The sequence below is a fragment of the Protopterus annectens genome, chromosome 8.part0, assembly GCF_019279795.1.
Source record: "Protopterus annectens isolate FY-2018-M chromosome 8.part0, PAN1.0, whole genome shotgun sequence".
NCBI lineage: Eukaryota > Metazoa > Chordata > Ceratodontiformes > Protopteridae > Protopterus > Protopterus annectens.
In genome coordinates this window covers 640515734-640537266 of record NC_056741.1, presented here as the reverse complement: position 1 = coordinate 640537266, position 21533 = coordinate 640515734, and the positions used below count along the sequence as shown (strand labels likewise).

The 21533-nt window shown below is 42.6% G+C and overlaps 1 protein-coding gene across 1 annotated transcript in view; it reads right to left on the bottom strand.

Annotated features, from left to right (window-relative positions):
• CACNA1F (calcium voltage-gated channel subunit alpha1 F) overlaps positions 1–21533 on the bottom strand; it is a 4101209-nt gene that overhangs the window by 2511175 nt on the left and 1568501 nt on the right. The window contains 1 exon segment of the mRNA XM_044079296.1: positions 8298–8418. Within this exon segment, the coding sequence (XP_043935231.1) occupies positions 8298–8418 (121 nt within the window).

The window sequence follows — 21533 nt, the reverse complement described above, 5'->3', positions numbered from 1 at the left end:
CAGAAATATAGTGTGAAAAGGAGGAAGTTCTACCAACAATGGTAGAAAGAACTACCAAAACGGTACAAAGAAAGGAGGACAGCAAAGACTGCCAGCGATGGTAGGGAAAAAAATGCAAACGGTTATGGAAACACACTCACAAGTGGAAAAGGTGGGTAGAGAAATGAAGAATATTAAAGGTTTATAGGAAAGAAAGGAAGAAACTCTAATATATTTTAAAATTTACTTAGCTGTGAGAGGAGAGGCGGCTGGCGCTTCTTACAATAAGAGCGACAAACGAAATCTGAGGTAAATGGGAGAGTGCCATCGTGGGTAGATTATTAGCTTGAAAGATTTTTGGCTGGTGTGAGCTGTATAATGGCTGGACCAGTTCCGAGGATTGGAACAGACACCCCAAGAGTCAAGAATAGATGAAGACTGACAACATCAGATCATCAGTTTTACTTTTTGTCTCATGACCAGAAATGCCCTCTTCAAAGGCAGATTTTATCATCCCCTTCAAAATTAACTTATTTTTTCTTTCTACCAGGGCCCAGTGACGGAAGCTGTGGCAAACAGAGCTATCTTCCTGTTAGTTCATCGGGTCCAGGCAGAAAACAAAGAGAGAGTGCCCATCAGAACTGGGCAGTTTTTGAGCACATTTGAGGCATTTTTTAAAGCCAGAATTGCCTTTGCCTTTATCAGCCATGATACACAACACACCGCATACACTATGAATGTAAAGAAAACTGGATAGAAGATATTAAGAACAGTACACTTTTTTTTCCTGAAAAGATAAGAAGGAAAAACAAAGACAGGCTACTAACTATGGTAGCAGAGAATACCCGGAGGTACAGAGGAAAAGACTACCAATGATGGTAGAGGAGGGTACCCTATGGTATGGAAAAGAAACTACCAACAATGACAATTGGAGGAAAACACCAAAGTGTTAAAGAAAGATAAGGCGCTATCAGAAAATGGGTAAGCTATAAGAGAAAACTACAGCAAATATTAACAGGTGGAAAAAATCTATATAAACGCAAAAGCTAAGTACAAATATATAAGAAAAAAGATCACTTAGCTCAAGAGCTATTGGCAACACGTCTGTCACAGGAAGCCACAAACGAGATCTGAGGTAATTTGGAAAGGAGCATTCTGGGTAGCACTTAAGCTCAACAGTTTTTTTAGTTCTTGTGAGCTGTAGTAATGGCCAAGTCGGTTCCGATATTTGGAACCGAACCCATATGTCAACGATAAAATGAAGATTGACAAAAATCAGATTAGCTGATCCCTACCTTATATACACTGTATACAGTAAAAAATGAACTGTCCCTTTTGTACACTTTTTTACGGTAGAACCAGGATTAAAAACTATAAAACTGGTGCACACCACCAGGACAGTAAAAGTTGCAGGGGGTGGCAGGGGAAGGTGGAGAGATGGCGCATGATGCCTGCAGAGTATTTTAAATGCCACAAGGCACGATGGGAGGGAAAAAACAAAAAATGCAAGTAAGCTACCTAGCTGTGTGTACGGAAGCCTTTGACAGTAAATAATGTTTTGTGAAGTTAGAATAAATTATTTAATATTTTGTGAATTTAGTATTAGCAGTATTCATTATTATTTTTTTTTTTGCTTGTTTTCAATAATTTGAGGTTCAGTGTGTTGAGTATTAGACATTTCATGACATAACCAATTTAATGATGAACCTTGCTCACCTAACAGGAAAACAAATCTGCAGATGTTTGCTAGAGGAACTGTTCAAACAGTGGGAGTCAGCAGGATAGTAACTAGGTACAACCTGCACAGGCCACCCTTCCAAAGATCATCTGACATAAGTAATAAGAAAGAAAAAAATATTTTAAACTGTTACTGTATGCATGGCATAAGTACAAAAAAAAAATCACATTGAACTATAAGCCAAAGAACAAAGTTCAGCACTGAGCAACACAACTTGAGAGTCACAATATATGTTTACTGATGCATTATGCAGTCCTTCATCAGAGTATAACATCCCTGGGTACCTTAAATCAGAAGGTGAGGAGAAGAAAAAGAGGACAGAATGGAAAATGAAAAAAATATCAACCTCTGCTAAGAAACTGTTATTGATGAACAGGATGTATCACCAAGCACCCCAACTCCAACTGGCTAGACTTGAAGACTTCTTTAGTCCTTGCCATCAAGTTGGCACTGATTTAAAGCTAGAATATTCTCTTTTTCCAAAGGCTTCTCTCTCTAATAATAAAATGTTTGTACTAAATGTAGCCAAATGAAACTTAATGAAAATTACTCATAATATGCAACCGATACTCAGACTGTGAATAAGTAAGTTGTCATAAAATATCAACCTTGTTCTCTGCTACATCAAAAAAATCCAGTGTTCGTATATATGTTACATATACGCATGTATGTGCTTCTAAAAGTGAGAGTAAGCACAGACACATACACACACCCATCCACACATCTATGGGCAGCTTGGAACACAGCCAATTCACCTGTAGCATATCATTATGATGTGGGAAGAAACCAGAATATAAACCCACACACAAATACACAAACACATACATAAGCCTACAAACACACACACACACACGCACACACACACACACACACACATACACACACACACACACACACACACACACACACACACACACCTACCTTTATCTTTGAGTAAATATGTCTAGTCACTTATGGACCACATTAAGTGGATGAGATGCTACTTCAAGATCACGTGCCCATTTTTTTCTTTTCAGGCAAGGTAACATTTACTACTCACAGTAATAGAACATGCTTGCTTTTCCAGGATGACACATAATTACACACACACACACACACACACACACACACACACACACACACACACACACACACACACATATGGGTTCATAGGTAGGTACTAGGCTATCGGCCCTGGGGCCTATACAAGCCCAGCCAAAAAGGTACCCTGGCTTTTGCCACCCAAGAAAATTATTTTCCTGAGCCACTGTCGAGCAGAGCCACAGAGGTGATCCCCGGGGTGAATTTCCTATTTCGCATTAAATCATCAACATTTTTCTTGAAGAGTGCTAATGAGGAGCTTTGTTTGATATAGACAGGTAGTTTATTCCAGAGTATGGGAAGTCTCTGGGACAGGAATCTATCCCTCCGGCATGTTCTGTTTATTGTGGTGACAAGGTTTAGGTCCCTAGAGCATGTAGCTCGGAAGGATTGGGATTTCTTTAAGTGGAGCATGTCCAACAGCTCTGGGTTTGACATAGCTTTGTATTTTAGGCAGAGATCACCTCTGAGTAGGCGATATGTGACGGAGTAAAGCTGGAGTTTTTTGAGACGGTCTGCGTAGGGCATCTGTTTGAGGCCGGTAATCCTATTTCTACGCCCTTTCCAGTTGCTGTAGATGTCTTGTGAGGTACATACCAAAAGGGGCATTGTACTCTATAATGGGTCTAATAAGTGATGAGTAGAGGGGAACAATGACCTCTTTTTTTTCAGGATGAGAAATTTTTTGTGATGAGGTGTGCCACGTAGAAGGATTTCCTGAATACTGTGGTGATGTGATTATCAAAGGAGAGACTACTGTCCACCTGTGTCCCAAGGTCTCATCACACTTTCGGTGTTAAGTATACTGCTGCCTATGTTGTAGTTCATGGGTACAGAGTTTTTCCAAAGGGGATGACAATGCACTTTTTGGCACTGAGCTTGAGGCCATGGCTTTGACACCAGGCATCTGCATCAGTGAAGCCCTTTTATAGGATGTCCACATCGTTAGGAGTTTCGATTATGGCTCCTAGTTTGCAGTCATCTGCGAACTTCGTTAGCCAAAGACCTTCTGTGTTAGCCTGTACTTCAGAGAAGTAGATACCAAACAGGAGAGGACCCAGGACTGAACCCTGTGGTACTCCACTTATCACTGGTCTGAAGTCGGATTTGGAGTCTGCTACTTTCACAGTGTGGGTTCTGTCAGTGAGCCAGTTGGCAACCCATCTTGTGACATAGGGATTTATACTTAGTTTAGTGAGTTTATCTATAATTCCAGAGAGGGGGATGGTGTCGAAAGCCTTGGCAAGATCTACATAGGCTGTGTGAACCACCTTACCCTTGTCTACAGCTTTGGTGACTGCTTCAAAGAAGTCTATTGGGTTTAGGAGACATGATCTGCCTTTTACAAACCCGAACTGGGTGAGGTCCAGAGTTTGGAGATTACCAATGTCTTTGTTTATAAGTTCCATGATGATACGTTCCATGGCCTTGCAGACGAGGCTTGTCAGGCTAATGGGGGGTAGTTCCCGGGGTCCGTGGTGGCAACCCCTATGTGGAGTGGGATAACCGTCACTGTGTGCCATTCAGCAGGCACAAAGCCTGAGGTGAGGCTATGATTGAACATGGTACTTAGGTGGGGTGCCAGTTCGTTCTGTAGTTTGTATAGAACGTAGCCTGGGATGTTGTCTGGTCCCATGGGTGCTGTGTTCTTGGCTTTGGAGAGTGTGTTTTTTACCTGTGCAGCCGTGATTACAGGAACTCTGCATTCTTCCAGTATAGAGATGGGCTCTTTAGGGGGTGAGAGGGGGGTAAAGTTAGCACTGAACCTATCTGCCAGGATGTTGGCAATATAAGTTGGGTCTGTATATTTAGTGCCATTGTGCTGTAACTCAGAGCAGATCTGAGTGTTGCCATTGAGATTCTTGACATAGCTATAGAATGCTTTGTGGTTTTCTCTAGAATCAGTGGCGATTTTGTTTTCGTAACTAGCTTTGGAGGATTTTATCAGGGATCGCAGCTTCTTACTGAGGCTGACCAGGGAGCTCCTCCACTTATGGGATTTTACTCTCTTTTGCAACAGTTTCTTCCTTCTGTTGTACAGTTTGTTTATGGCAGGGGACCACCAGATTGGCTTCCTTTTTTGGAGGATAGCGTCTTGGTTCTATTTGGGATAGCACAATCCATGCACTCATGTAAGTGCTTATAAAGTGCAATTGTGTAGGATTCAGTAGTCGTAACTGTATTGTCCATCTGCATGGGTGTCATGAAGTTCACCACTTCTGTTTTAAGAAGCATGAAGTTGGCTTTGGAGAATATTTTTACCATGGTTTCCTAAATGGGGGGTGGGGGCAGGAAGTGGATATCTAAAGTAATTAGCTTATGGTTGGATTGGACCAATGAGGCGTTGACTTCAGGTGTGGAACACCGGTCACTCATGTTGGTAATGACTAGATCTAGGATATTGTTGCCCCTGGTGGGGGCATAGATAAGTTGATCCAGGGCATTGGAGTTTATGAATTCTAGAAAGCGTTGAGCGAAGGAGTTGGTACATGAGTAGTTTTCCCAGTTAATGGTGGGGTAGTTGAAATCGCCCATTATTAGGGTGTTTGGTTGAACCCTAATATTTTCCAGTACATCAAGAAAAGAGGAGTGGAAATCCTGGGGCATGGTGGGTGATATGTAGATATCCTTAATGAATATGGACACACCTCCGCCTTTGGTGTTCCGGTCCAAGTTACATGGCCAAAAAGTGTGGTATGAGTTTTTGCCTGACAGTGCAGGGGTGCTCTCTGGAGCCTTGAACCAGGTCTCAGTCACTGCACAGATATCAATGTTCTCCATTTTAAGGAGTGCCTCGAGTGAGTGCATTTTGAGATTTAGACTTCTAGCACTGAGTAGCATCACCCTCAGTTTTTGCTTGCCTGTTCCTGTTATGGTGGTGAATTTGTCATTTAAACCTTGCCTAAAAAGGCACTATAGAGGCGGCAAGAACCTTAGCCAGTATCCGGAATCCCAGGAGTGACAGGTGTAGGCCATCTCAGGCAAAGTATCGTGGTCTGTCAACCATGTCATCCCCAGGCAGACAGATACTGTATCCCTTTAGAATGGCACCAGAAGCTTAGCCAATTGTTGAAGTCAATCATTTTGTCCTTGTACTGCGGCATCATTCTGGTTGATGGCAGAATGCTACTCAGGGCTAGGGTCATACCTGCATGGGCTACAAGATCAGAGAGCTCTTCCATGTCTCTTTTCATGTAGTCCAGGGAGGTACATCTCAGGTCGTTCACACCAACATGGACAATGACAGAGTCATATTTGTACTTGTTGTGGAGTGACCTGAGTGCGTGGGTTATGTGGCAGATCCTGGTACCCAACAGGCAGCTGACAGTAACCTTCTCCTTGTTTATCCTGGTGAGTGGGACATCAGTGTGCCTGACTATAGAGTCACCTAAGACTAGTGTGTTGGGTACGTTGTTTTACCTTATTGCTGTGGTTGAGTGGCACACATAGTCTACAGGCTATGTGTCATTTGGGTTGTGTTGGGGGGGGGGTGGAGGTTGCTTGCATTTCTGCTTTGGAGGTCTCTGTTGCTTGAGCAGATTATTATTGAGAGCCTCCATGAATGTTTTTGTGTTTCTATGTGTGGATTTTGGTGGTGTAGATTTAGTGAGACTATGTAATGAGTGTGGTGTGGTGCAAGTGTTTACCTTCTCCTCTTGACTGTCAAGTTCAGTCTTGACTGGAGAGAGCTTTACCTCCACTGGATATGCATCTCTCACAGGTTGTAGTGTTGGGTGGTAGGAGGAGAGGTTTGTCTGTGTACATGAGGCAATTTCTACATTGCCCCAAGATGCCCAGATTCATCAGATAGACAGGAGAGAACACTGGGAGCTGACCCTTGGACATGCCTGAATAAAAAACTATTTTCCTCTACATAGGTTCATAGGTTCATAGGTTTATACTAGGCTATCTGCCCTAAGGCATTTATAAGCCTAGCCCAAATTTTTGTGGCTTACGCCACCCCTTATATGAAGAAATACTGTGCCCATTAGTTTGTTGTGCCTCTGTCCAGCAGTGACACAGAGATGATTCCCGGGATAAACCTACGATCTCCCATCCACAGGTCAAAATTTCTCTTGAACAAAGCCAGCGAGGTGCTCTGCCTCACATGGATCGGGATTTTATTCCACAGCATAGGGAGTCTCTGAGTGATAAATCTATCCCTCCAGCATGTCCTATTTATATCCATGCTAAGGTTTAAGTCGCTTGCTCTAGTGGTTTTGGTGGATTTGGATTTTTTGAGGTGGAGCATGTCCATTAATTCCGGGTTGGACATGGCCTTGTATGTCAGGCACATGTCACCTCTGAGCAGACGGTATGCAACTGAATAGAGCTGGAGTTTCTTCAATCTGGCAGCATATGACAGATTTTGGAGTCCCTTTATCCTTTTGGTGAGGAACTTTTGGGGTCTCTCCAATTGCTGCAGATGTCGGGTGAGATACATCCCGAATGGGGCATTGTACTCGATCATTGGTCTGATAAGTGAAGAGTACAGGGGAACAATGACCTCACTAGATCTGGATGTGATTCTCTTCATGATCAGGTGGGCAATGTAGAAGGTCTTTCTAACCACTTTAGCAACGTGAGTGTCAAAAGAAAGGCCACTGTCAACCTGGGTCCCCAGGTCCCTGATAACCTCTTCAGTACACATAAGTGAGGAAAGTGAGTACAAGAGCTGTTTTTCTCTAAGCAAGTGAGGAAAGTAAGTACCAAAACTGTTTTCCTCTAGGTAATGAGGAAGGTTGAGTGCTGTAGTAATTAGTAGGTTATTTAGTGCTTACAAGTTCTGAACAAGTGCTGATCACAAATAAGCAAATTCAAGTGCTAAAACTAAGAATCTGTATCTGGACTAAACTAGTTACAGGAAAGGGGGGAAACAAGTGCAAATGCAAGCTTTTAAATCAGAAAGTTGAGAGAGATGGAAAAACTGCCCAAACGGTCAATAGCTACAATTTCTGGGCCAGAACCATTCCTTATGTGGTAGATAGGTTACCTAGTGCTTACCACACCACTCCCACTGATAAGCTAGAAGGCTTCCCTCCAACACAGAAAGATTGGGGCGGGGCTCAGAAGCTTACATACAGTCCTGGATACAGCAAATCTGAATCTGGACTACACTAGTTACAGGAAAGGTATATATATATATATATATATATATATATATATATATATATATATATATATATATATATATATATATATATATATATATATATATATATATATATATATATACAAAAAGGTAGCTAAAACAGCAGTGTATATATATATATATATATATATATATATATATATATATATACTATAATATAACAAGCCTTAGGACTGCTACACCATGTACTTTATGGGCATTAGAACAATAACAGGTAGTTTATTCTAAGAATTAGAAGTCTGTTCTCATATAACAGCTCTACTAATGTGCTATTACAAAGGGATAAATCCATGAAGCAGTAAATGACAACAGTGTGATAAATCTGCTACCCAGGACTAAAAAGGATACAGTTACCACATATGAAAAGAATGATGTAGTAGACACAGACCAGCATGCCCGGGAAGAAGGGTCCTCCATATGCCATGATACCATCATACATTACAGTGTTCCAGTCTTCTCCTGTTAAAATCTGTGCAGGAGATAAAGACACAAGAGCAGAACAAAAGGGAATTCAAACACACTGATCTAAAGACAGTTTCCAAGACTGAAGACTAACACTGTGACTTCTTAATGTACACCTGATATAATTAATAAACATATAAATTCTGTAAAACAATGGGTACATTCTAAGATCCCTGTTTACTATATTCGCCAAAATCACTTTAGTAGCTACATTGCAAAATGTATTTTGGCAATGTCAGACTTGTAAAGCATTGCACTCTGTATGGCAAAGGATCTCACTACAATAAAAACTTGGCATACTAAATTGTATCCTTTTATTTGTTAACATGCCAGACATATATAAATAAAGTAAATGGCAGAATAGTCTGATGGATCTGCAGTACTCTGATATGACTTAAGACATGGGCCATGAATGTCAGATCATTTTTTTTCCCCTGTAGGGCAGGACTTTGGAAACAAACAGCACTTGCCACATATGGAAGTATGGTAGCTCAATATAGCATGTCACAGTCTACAATATATACAGAATCCTCTGCCAAAAATTCACACTCATCTTTCAATACTCTACTGTATGAAACTGAACAAGCCAGAACTTTGCTGTGACAAGCAAATTCATTTGATTTTCTTAAGAGGTTATTGGATTTAAACATTTTTTACAGAAAATCACTAATTCAATGTAAAATCTTTAAAGTATTCAGGTATACATCATATATGAAATGATATACACTAGAAACATATTCTGCAAAAATGTGCGGGGGGTAGAACTACACTTGCTGGGGATAGCAGGAGGATATATTCTGGTAGCTGGCGCACAGTTCTGAAATTCCTGGCTATACCACATCTTGCAACATCTGGTGAAGCACTATTTTGTTAACATTTTTTTGCATTTCCTACATATTTACATAAAATGTGTGTAACAACATTCTCTCGTAGGAGTGCTCAGCTATATAAGGTATCACTGAAATTTATCTGACACCAGATTCTGAACTTCGTAAGCCTACTCACGTGTGACAGGCACAAAGGACAGCAGCAGTAAACTAATACGCATAAGCTGTGCTCCTGTGTAAGTGATGAAACATAGCAGTGAGTCTATATTTACCAACAGAAACAAACTGCAAGAAAGCAAGAAAAAATAAGTTATGCACTCACTATAATGTTCCAGCTGAGTAGTTCTACTTCATTTGTCTTCAACCTGTGGGTACTGGATCCATATCGGATCCGAGCCGGCAAGTTCACTAGCATCTGCTCAGAGCTCCAGGCTCCTCCCCTTACCCATAATACACCTCCACTACCTTCCAACCCCAAGATCGAGTTTGCTGCCACTTATACTGAGAACCCGACCTGCAAAAAACACCTTACGCACCTAAAACTTCAGCCAAACAGGCTGTCCATATGGTAAGGCCAGGGGGAAGGAGGGAGGGATGGTTGAAGACAAATGAAGTAGAACTACTCAGATGGAATGTTATGGTGAGTACATAACTTCTTTATCTGAAGTAGTTTACTTATCTGATCTTCAACCTGTGGGACAGAGTCCCCAGCTACTAAACTTCTGGGTGGCCCTCATGGAAGGATATTCCAGAGCACAGCGGAACCAAAACATGCTCTCCTTCTAAAAATCAAATCCAATTTGTAGTGAGAAATAAATGTATGAGATGAGGACCAAGTAGCTGCAGAACAAATATCATCCAATGAGACTCTCGACCAAAAAGTTGCAGAAGTAGCCAGTGACCTAGTCGAATAAGCTTTCACCTGACCCGGAGGAGACAAGTCTTTATCCTTATAGACCTTAAGGATGCACAAGGAAATCCACCTAGTGATATTGACCTTAGAGATAGGTTTACCCAAAAAGGGTTTAGAGAAGGATATAAACAATTGATGAGATTCACAAAAGGTTCTAGTCCTGTGTAAATAAAATTGTAACGGTCTATGAACATCCAACAAGTGCAGTCTGTATCCACTTTGTTAGCAAAATTTGGAAAGAAAACAGATAATTTACTGGTCTGATTGATGTTAACTAGTGATGCTATCTTGGGAAGAATGGACAGATTGGTACGAAGGGAAACCCTGTCCTTATGGAAAATCTTATATGGAACTTTAAAAGACAACGCTTGTAGTTCTGAAACTCTTTTAGCATAGGTGATAGCCACTAGAAATGCTGTTTTCCAAGACAAAAACTTAAGATCCATGGTTGCTGCAGGTTCAAATGGCGGAGCGACCAAAGCTTAAAGAACCATACTAAGGTCCTATGGGGGAACAGGATCCTTGACCGGGGGGGGGGGGTGTAATAGGAAAGTACCTTTAATAAAGGCTTTACACAGTCTGGAAGAGGTTAGAGAAGCAGAACTCTCACCCACGTGAAAATGAGAGATGGCAGCTAGATGAACTTTGATAGTAGAACAGCCTGCCCCTTGTTGAAAAATATTTGCTAAAAATTCGAGAATGCTAGGAGCAGGAGCCGTGAAAGGGTCTAAACTCCTTTGATAAGCCCAAAAGGAAAAAAGTTTCCATTTGCTACGGTAAATCTTCCTGGTGGAAGATTTATGAGCTGCCACCAGAATAGACCTAACTGAAGAGGATAATCCAGGAGTCCTAGCAATTAGGGGAACTGCTAGACAGGGGTCCAGGGAAGTAAATAGTGTGGGAAGAAATAGCCAGTGAATTGTTATGGCTAGGCTTGTAAAGGCCCTAGGTGCGACAGCCTAGTACCAACCTATGAACCTATGAACCTATAGAGCAGCCAAGCTGCAAGCTTCAAACTATCCAGGCTCAGATGAGGAACTCCCGAGGGATGTGAAATAAGATCCTGAATGGGATCCAAGTTCCATGGTGCAGCCAGAAGATGAGACCAAAGGAAGGGAAACCATACCTGGCGAGGCCAAAACAGGGCAATGAGGATCACTTTGCACCCCAGTCAACAAGCTTTCTGTAGAAACCTCGGAATAAGAGGTACTGGAGGGTAAGCATACAGAAGACTGGTAGGCCAAGCATGGACTAGAGCATCTCTGGGGGACTCCCCCGGCTGGGGGTTCAGAGCAAAGAACTTGCTGCACTCCACGTATGAAAGAGATGTGAAGAGATCACAGCAAGGCTGATCCCACTACAGAAAGATCTTCTCCGCTTCTGAAGGATTCAGAGACCACTCATAAGGCATCAGTATACTCTGACTTAACTTGTCCGCTATGATGTTGGACCTTCCTGGAATGTGCGTTGCTATCAGAAAGCGACCGGTGGAGATCGCCCATTCCCAAATTCTCACGGCCTCATGACAAAGGGGGTAATATCTGGTTCCTCTCTGTTTGCTGACATACCAGGCCACCAACATGTCTGATTGAATTGCAATGGTTCCCAGAGGAAGAAAGGCATAAAGGGCCTGCAATGCCAAAAGGACCACCCTCATCTCCAGAACGTTTATATGCAAACTGGTCCCGACAGGGGACCACAGGCCTTGGACTGTCCTGCCCAAACAATGCCCCCCCACCCAAGTTGGGAGGCATCCGTGGTCACTGTGGCTTGAACAGGGGCTGGAACAAAAGGTCATCCCTCCAGGATTTCCGAAGAGTACATCCCCCAAAGAAGGGACGACTTGCAGACTCAACTGAGGTGTATTGGATACGATAATGGAAGGTCCAACAGGGACCACTGCACCGCTAGAGTCCACTGTAGTACTCACATGTGTAACCAGACACACGGAAGAAGCATTATGGTTGCTGCCATAGAACCTAGGGCCCACAAAACCGATTCTGATGAGGGAAGGTGAGAACGGTAGATCAGGGAAACATGCATCCTTAGGTTTCGAACTCTCTCCGTGGTCAAGAAGATTTTGCACTGTACTGTGTCTATCCATGCCCCAATGTAGTTTTTCACCTGGACAGGATTCAGAAGAGATTTGGATGCGTTGATTGTAATCCCCAAGTGAAGTGCAAGCTTTAGGAAAAAATCCCTGGTTTGACAAAGTAGATGCCTGGTGGGAGCAGTGAGGAGCCAGTCTTCCAGGTACGGGTAGACCTGAATCCGCTGAAGCCTCAGGTGAGGCGCTACTAGTGCCGTCACTTTGGTGAACACCCTGGGGGCTGTGGTGAGACCAAAGGGTAGGGCTTGAAACTGGTAATGATTGACTCCTAGCCAGAAGCAGAGGAACCTCCTGGAATTTCTGTGCATCTTTATGTGAGAGTAGGCATCCTGGAAGTCTAACCAACACATCCAGTCACTCTCTTGCAGATACGGCATGATGGACTGTAAGGTGACCATCTGGAATTTTTCTTTGGCAACTGACAGGTTCAGGGTAGATAGGTCCAGAATGGGCCTTAAGTCCCCTGTTTTGTTTGCCATCAAAAATAACCTGGAGTAGATGCTTGATCCAGACTGATCTGGGGGGATGGGTTTGATGGCTGGTTTCTCTAGCAGCTTGGAAATTTCCAGTGCTGCTGCCTCCCTTTGCGTGGGTGGTATGTCTGGGAGGTGTTTGAGAGGTTTGGGAGGAACCACAAAAGGGACTGAGTATCCTCTGGGTATAAATTGAAACACCCAGCGGTCTGATGTTACGGACTTGCCAGGTGCAAGGACAATCGACCCCTGACTGCCTCCAGAGTACAGCAGTCGGGCAACCCCTCAGGGTTGCTGCCTGGGCCTGTCCAAGAATGGTTCTCTAGAGCCAAAATTCCTCAGACCCCCCCCCCTCTGCCTCTGGGCCAGCGTCTATCCTGTCCCCCCTCTGCCTCTGGGGGAAGAAGAGCCCTGAGTGTCCTGGGAATACTGACACTTCCGGAACCACATCTTCTTTTGCCCTCGAAAAGGATCTTTGAGGGTTTGAGAAGCAGATCCCGAAGGCAGACAGTGCCTTCCCGTCTTTCTTACTCTGGACCAAGGTCTCTTTGACGGTCTTACCAAAAAGGGTAGAGTCGTCATAAGGGGCGTTGGCTAAAGATGCCTTGAAAGGTTTAGAGAAACTGACATAATCTGATTCAGGCGTTGCGCCTCATGGACATGCCGGACCCAACTGCCCTAGCCGCTCCTTCAGTAGCATGTGAAAGGAGTCACATGGATGTGTTGAAAACAGGTTTTAAAGTGGCCATCCTCACAGAGAAAGTACAGTTGTGTACACTTACCATAAATGTAGATGTTCGAGTGTATTCACTGTTGCAATCATTACATTTGGGTTATCCAGCTGGCAGGTTGCCCTCAGTCGGCCTGAATTCCAAAGTCTTGGGTCCTGCGTCGGTTGCTGTCGCCTCTTCCCTGGCGTCAGGTCGTCAGGGGTATAAAAGATGCTGCCAACGCCATTTTATTCAGTTTTTCTTGTCCCAGATGTCAGGTGCCCCCAAAATGGTAGGCTAAAATTATGTAAATAAAATATAGATGTACCAAAATAAGCTTTACCTTCATTTATAAGCAAATACACCACCTAAGTTGCATAGATTAGAGAAGTAAAGTTAAGTTCCAGCAAAAATAAGGGGGATGGTGAGTGGGTAACCTGGACTGCAACAGTGAATACACTCGAACATCTACATTTATGGTAAGTGTACACAACTGTACTATGTTCTTCGTGTTTCACTGTTGCAGTCATTACATTTGGGTTGAGTCCCAAAGATATGGCTGGGGGGGCTGGAGCTAAACAGCATTAGGAGCGGCTATGAGGCCCTGCAGAACAGCAGTGGCAAAGCCTGCCCTGGATTTAGAGTAAAAAGGCAGATTGTAATGTTTTGTAAAGGTATGCACTGAACTCCAAGTAGCAGCCTCTAAAATGTCTTTGGTTGATACTCCCCTGAGAAAGGCTGCAGAAGTAGCCGCAGCTCTGGTTGAATGTGGCCTAATGCCCTTAGGCACTGGTTTGCCATGCTGTGAGTAGCAGAAACGAATGCAGTGGCCTATCCACTTTGAAATAGTCTGCTTGGAGACAGCCTTTCCTTGTGATGCTGTGGCATATGCCACTAGTAATTGTTCTGTCTTTCTGAAAACTTTAGTTTTGTCCAAGTAAAATCTAAGTTGTCTGTGTACGTCCAAAGAATGCAAAATGTTCTCCCCTTAGTTCTGTGGATTTGGATAAAAAGTTGGCAAATGAATTGTTTGGTTAAGGGTTACACTGGATACCACCTTAGGCATAAAAGTAGGGTTTGTTCTCAGAGAGACCCTGTCTGGATAAAAAAATGATATAGGGTTCCACAGCCATGAGAGCCTGTAGCTCTGAATCTCATCTTGCAGAAGTTATTGCTAGGAGCAGAGCTGTTTTCCAAGATAAGAACTTTATATCCGTAGTAGCCGCTGGTTCAAAAGGAGGTAAGGTGAGTTTTTCCAAGAAATAACTGAGGTCCCATGCAGGTATTGGCATTCTCCTTGGAGGCCTTACGTTTTTGGCTCCTCTGAGGTACTGCCTTAATAAAGGATGAGAAAAGAGTGGTGGCTCTGTATTGTAATGAGCCGAAATGGCAGAGGCATGTATTTTAATTGATGAAAAAGATAGGCCCTTGTCCAGCATCTCAGTTAAGTATTGCAAAATCTGAGGAATATTTGGGACAGCTGTATCAGTTCTTTGAGATGGGTTCCAAGCGCAAAATCTCTTCCATTTCCCAGCATAGGATTTTCTAGTACTAGGCCTTCTGGCTTCTAAAATGACATCCATCACAGCTTTACTGAGAGGTGTAGTTTGTATGGCTACATTATCCGCCATGCTGCCAGGTTTAGGGTCCTGAGTTGGCTGTGCAGAATCTGATTGTTTTGCTGAGACAGTAGATGAGGTATTTGAGGTAAGGTCCAGGCTGGGCATTGGGACAAGTTTCTTAAGATCGGATACCAGTACTGGCATGGCCAGTCTGGGGCAATCAGAATCATTTTTGGTTTCTCCTGCCTGGCCTTTAGGAGTACCTTGGGGAGGAGAGGCAGTGGAGGAAAGGCATATACTGATAGGTTTGTCCAGTTGAAAGATAAGGCATCCACTTTCCAAGCTTGTCTGTGATAAGTCCTTGTGCAGAATCTTTTTAGTTGATTGTTTTGAGGAGAGGCAAATAGATCTATGTCCGGGCGTCCCCATTTCTTTGTTATCATGCTGAAGACTTGTGGATCCAGGTTTCACTCGTGGGGATCCATGAGGTTTCTGCTTAGTTCGTCTGCCAGAGTATTTTCCTTTCCTGGCAGGAATTGTGCCTGCAGATGAACTTGATAAGTCAATGCTGTGTCCCATAAAGCCATGGCTAGTCTGCACAGGGGATAAGAATGAGTGCCCCCCTGCTTGTTTATGTACCACATGACCGTGGTGTTGTCTGTCTTTATCAGTAGTTGTCCCGGATGAATTAGGTCCTTGAAGGCTGTCAGGTTATTTTGAACAGCTAGCATCTCTTTTTGATTGACATGCAGATGCTTTTGGTTTGTGGACCACGTGCCCTGACTGCCTCCTCCTGTCATGTGTGCCCCCCAGGCATAATCTGATGCATCCGTCGTTAGGCTCTGCCTGGCTGGGAGCAGTGAGAATGGCTGTCCCTTGTTTTGGTGACAAGCCTTTGCCCACCATCGAAACTCCCGTTGCAGGCAGAGAATTAGAGTAATCATTGTTTCCAGACTGTGGCAATGTTGTGTCCAGACACTTTTTATGTACCACTGAATTTTCCTCATATGCAGTCTTGCATATGGAATTAGTAAGATGCATGATGCCATGAAGCCCAAAGCCTGCAGAATTTTTCTTGCAGATAACTGGGCCTTTGTTGCCATTTCCTTGAAATAGGTAGTCAGTTGCCTTTGTTTGTCTGGAGTGAGATAAGCCATCTTGGCAGTTGTATTTAAGCTTGCACCCAGGAATATTATCTCTTGTGAGGGTACTAGTTTTGATTTCTTTTTGTTGACTGTGTACCCTAGGCATGTTAAAAGTCTTATCACAAACGTCAGATGCTGTAACAGAATGACCTTGTTCTCTGCTTGTATGAGGCAGTTGTCCAAGCAAGGATACAATTGTATTCCTCTTTGTCTGCAGTAAGCAATTACTGGTGCCAGGCACTTTGTGAAGACCTTGGGAGTAGTGGATAAGCCAAAGGGCAGTGCAGAGAATTGGTAATGCTTTGAGCCAGCCTTGAATCTGAGGTATCTTCTGCATGACTGTCTGATTGGGACATGCAGGTATGCCTCTTTTAGGTCTAAAGTCACGAGCCAAACCTTGCTACCCAGCATGGGCAGAAGCTGCTGTAAGGTCAACATCTTGAATTTTGGAATATCCAGGAAAGTGTTTAGAATAGATAGGTCCAGTATTGGTCTCCATGCTTTGTTCTTTCTGGGTACCAAGAACAGTCTTGAGTAAAATCCTTGTCCCTGCTCTTGCTGTGGCACTTGTTGAATAGCCCTCATGTCCATGAGAGCTGCAACTTGTTTTTGAGCCTCTGCCCATTGATTCTTTGGCAGGTCTGGCCAACCATTTGTCCTTGGCAGAGTATGGAAATGAAACTTGTAGCCTTGTGACACTATGTCTAGAACCCATTTGTCCTGGGTTATAATGTGCCAATTTTGAGAAAAAAGTGCTAGTTTTCCCCCTAAGGGTGCTGCCAGAAGATAAATGCTTGGAGCAGGCAGGGGGAAGTCAATGGGACTGTTTCCTGTGTGGTTGTGATTTGTCTTCTCCACCTTTGGAGGTAGAAGCACCCCACTGCTTAGACCTGCAGAACGCTTGCGGCTGTGATCTGCCTCTAGGGCGTCTGGATCTGCCCCTTTGAGGTCTGTCTGAGACTGGAAAGGACCAATTCTTTGTAGGCCAGTGTCTGCTAAATCTAGGTGGCTGTACCTGTAAGAAATCCTTGACCGTTTGCATAGATTTAGCTTTGTCCTCCATTTTCTTTAACACCTCTTCTGCCTTAACACCAAACAAGGTATCATGTTGTAATGGAGCATCTAATAATTTTGCTTTAACATGGTCTGGCAGATTTTGTTCCTTTAACCAAGCATGCCTCCTAATGACAGAACCTGTAACAGCGGCCCTGCAGGAGGCCTCCAGAGAATCAAACCCACATTGCAAAGTATGCTTTCCAACTTGTTCAGCTGCATGCAATAAATCCTGCATTTCTTTGTTTTCTGCACATTCAGAATTTGCCATAATTTTCTGTTTAAGCAGTGTCATGATATATTGCTGATATTTGAACATATGAAACTGGCAATTTAAGGCCCTTATAGCCAAAGTAGCAGATGTGTAAATCTTTTTACCCCATCTATCCAGTGCCCTAGAATCCCTGTCAGAGGGGGCAGGGTTTTTTGCAGTAGAAGCCTTGACCCCTTTGGGACCCTGAGAAATAGTTTCTGGGTCTGCAGTAGGGTTTTTGAAAAGGAATTTATGAGAGTCAGTGACCCCGTAGTATCTTTCCGGCTTAACAGGAGCTGGAGGTAAAGAGTCTTCGGTCAGACTAGACTCCGAGAACACATCATCTACAATGTCTAACACAGGTGGAATAGAGGCCTGTGTTGAGGTAGTAAAAGGAAGTCTCTGAGCCTTTTCTTAGATTCTGAAAAATCTTGGCTCTCCCAGTAGAAGTGCTCCCTCATGGTATGAAATGTTTGCCCAAAAGAGTAGTCCTCAGGAGGAGAAGCTGAAGGAATTTATTCTTCAGCATCACAATCCTCATAGGGGGGAAGAGAGTATTCCTGATCAGAAGAGGAATCAGAAGAAATGGAAACCTGATCTGAAGATTCATAGTCGGTCTCTTGCCTAGGCCTCTTATCAGGTGGGGGATGGGAACCCCTGATCAAGGTAATTAAGTCTTCGGCCATTTTGACCATCTGTTTTTTGGGCATGGAGGCCTGTCCTTGTGGCTGGTGAACTTGTTTCTTTGCCTTTAAAGGTGTTTTAGTCTTTGTCTTTGAAGTCGGTTTAATATATAATTGTTTAGGTCTAAATACACCCTCAGAAGCCGATGCCTGCTCAGCGGCTCTGGACCCATCTGAGGGAATAATTTCCGAGGCTCCAATACCTTGAGTTTCCAGCGGCCTGGCCGACTTCACGTGGGAGTCAGTAGCTGCCTGTGACTCTAAAGTAGCGGGCATCAGGGGCTGGGAAAGCGCCTCACTGAGAACCGGCAAATCGGCGACTTGCTTAGGAGAAGCTTCGTCGTCGGTTTTGGACCTCGGTTGCCTGACTTTTTCTTTGCGTTTTATGTGAACTCCGGTAGTCGGATGGCTATCCGACAACATTGTATAATTAAATCTTCGCCCAAAATAGCTTAATGCAAAATCGTACCGCCACTTAATAGTGCGTTGGTTAAATCTAGCACAAAACCGACAACTAGAAACGTTGTGGTCTGGGCCTAGGCAAGGAATACAATAAGAATGAAAGTCCTTATGAGGTATTTGCTTCCCACAAGAAATACAATTATTACCTTTTTCTGACATCGGTCTGGAGCACGAAAAAAGTTTCCCCAATGGGGTACTTAGCTTTTAATGAAGACTTCGGATCTGAAACTCCAACACGAAAATTTCAGGAGTCGGCCGACCGGCACTTGCAAACTGCTTCTGCTTCGGGCAATGCGCGGCAAGAAAGACTGAATAAAATGGCATCGGCTGCATCTTTTATACCCCTGACAACCTGACGTCAGGGAAGAGGCGACAGCAACTGACGCAGGACCCAAGACTTTGGAATTCAGGCTGACTGAGGGCAACCTGCCAGCAGGATAACCCAAATGTAATAACTGCAACAGTGAAACACGAAGAACATTGACGCAAAACTGGGATGGTCGAATGTGTGTTTTCTAGTTTCCAAAAATACAAACAGTAGTAGAACAAATTGGTCCCTAGGGTATGTCACCACATATGGTAGAAGAACAAATCAGACAAGAAATATTAAAGAGAAAGATTGGGTTACTTTGAAATCTGATAGTCAAATTAGCAAATTTATAGATGAAAGACCACATTTTATATATAAGGAAAAGAATTTAAAACAACTACTCCACTATAAAGATATTAATACTAGACATAACAGAAAGACTAATACTAAGAAAGTGATTGTGCCATGTCATAATTGTGTACGATGTAAGCACATAAATTTAACATTTAATTTTGTACATCCTATTACTAAGCAAAAATTTATATTTAATAGCTCTGCAACATGCAATCCTGAAAATGTTGTATATTTGGCCAACTGCACGAAATGCACTTCATTATACAGAACAGCCTCACCTCTCTCAGAGATTTGTAGGAAGGTGGATACTAACAACTTGTTTAAACATATATCATCCACTAATAATGAACACTTTTTTTAAATTTAGAGTACTTGAGAAAATTAATCTTGAGAAAAGTGGGGGAGACCATATTATTAAAACAGAGTTAGGAGAATACAGGTGGATTAATTACTTAGATACACCTCTAGCACTTGATATTATGAACAATATAAGACCAGTAATAAAATATAAACACTCAAGTATAAAAGTGTGTAATATATTTCATATAATATTTTTTAGTTTTATTTTTCCGGGCCTCTATATCATATTGTATAAAATGAGCGTGTTTTATAAGTCTATTTTATAAGCACATTTTTAACTGTGTTGTTCTAATTTATTTTACAGTAGTGTGCATGTTTCTAAGTCATAATATACACGTTTTACACACATATTTCTTAAGTCATTATCATATGAAGTCATTGTATCATATGACCATGTAACATGGCAGATTAGATATTTCTGATAGGCTGGCTGTAGATATTTAACTTTGAACAACTGTCACACAAATTTTTGCATTGAGAAAGAGTCTTGTAGACTTGAAAGCATTGCTCTTGTGCTACATTTTGGAATAAAAGGTCTTTGTTTGGTATCTGAGATGATTGGAGTATTGTTTTTTGGTTTGTGTTTTCCAGTTTCCGTAATGATGATCGGGAAATCTTTGAATCCTCATTAATGAATAGCTGTGTGTATTTGCTAATATAAGATCAATGTTCTGATAATAGATCGCACTACAGTAGGAAATGGGGAAATCTACTCTTTTCCTCAATGTAGTGTATTCTCAGAGTTGGGATATATAATATGCAGGGTGATTGGGGGTGCAGAAGGGTTTGCCCCCTGCAAAAACATTATCGGTAACACTGAATTTTGACACTGCAACTTTCGGTGTTCAAATGTCGATTCTACAGTTACCATATCCAACATTTTGGTAATTCTGTATTACTAAATTCAGATAATGAATTCGATCAAAAAGTGGAGAATGATTTTGATTTCCCACATTTTGATAGTAAACCTGCACAAACACCTGCATACAAACATGCACACACAAATGTGCACATATACAGCTTGTTTTTGAAAATGTATGCACAAACACACACACAACACACACACACACACACACGAGCCACAGTTAATCCCAATGTTTAAGTTAGAGCTGTATAAATCACACAGTAAAGCAGTGGCACCTTATTGCACTTTTTAAGCTGGCCTCATAGCTAATCTAAACAAAAATATTTTTTGCATAATGTCGTTTGTTTGTTGGCTGAACCAAACTTTATCTATGATTAAGCTGGAACCAGACATTTCCATATATATATATATATATATATATATATATATATATATATATCTCTTCTTCTTTCGGCTGTTCCCGTTAGGGGTCGCCACAACGGATCTTCTGTTTCCATTTCTTCCTGTCCTCTGCATCATGCTCTTTCACACCAACTGCCTGCATGTCCACTCTCACCACATCCATAAACCTTATCTTAGGTCTTCCTCTTTTCCTCTTACCTGGCAGCTCCATCCTTAGCATCCTTTTCCCAATATACTCAGCATCCCTCCTCAGCACATGTCCAAACCAACGCAATCTCGCCTCTCTTGCTTTTTCTCCAAACTGTCCAACCTGAGCTGACCCTCTAATATACTGATTCCTAATCCTGTCCATCCTAATCACACCCAGTGCAAATCTTAACATCTTTAACTCTGCCACATCCAGCTCTAACTCCTGCCTTTTCGTCAATGCCACCGTCTCCAACCCATATAACATAGCTGGTCTTACTACCCTCTTGTAGACCTCCCCTTTCACTCTTACTGGTACCCGTCTGTCACAAATCACTCCTGACACTCTTCTCCACTCATTCCACCCTGCCTGTACTCTCTTCTTCACCTCTCTTCCACACTCACCATTACTCTGAACTGCTGATCCCAAGTACTTAAACTCATCCACCTTTAC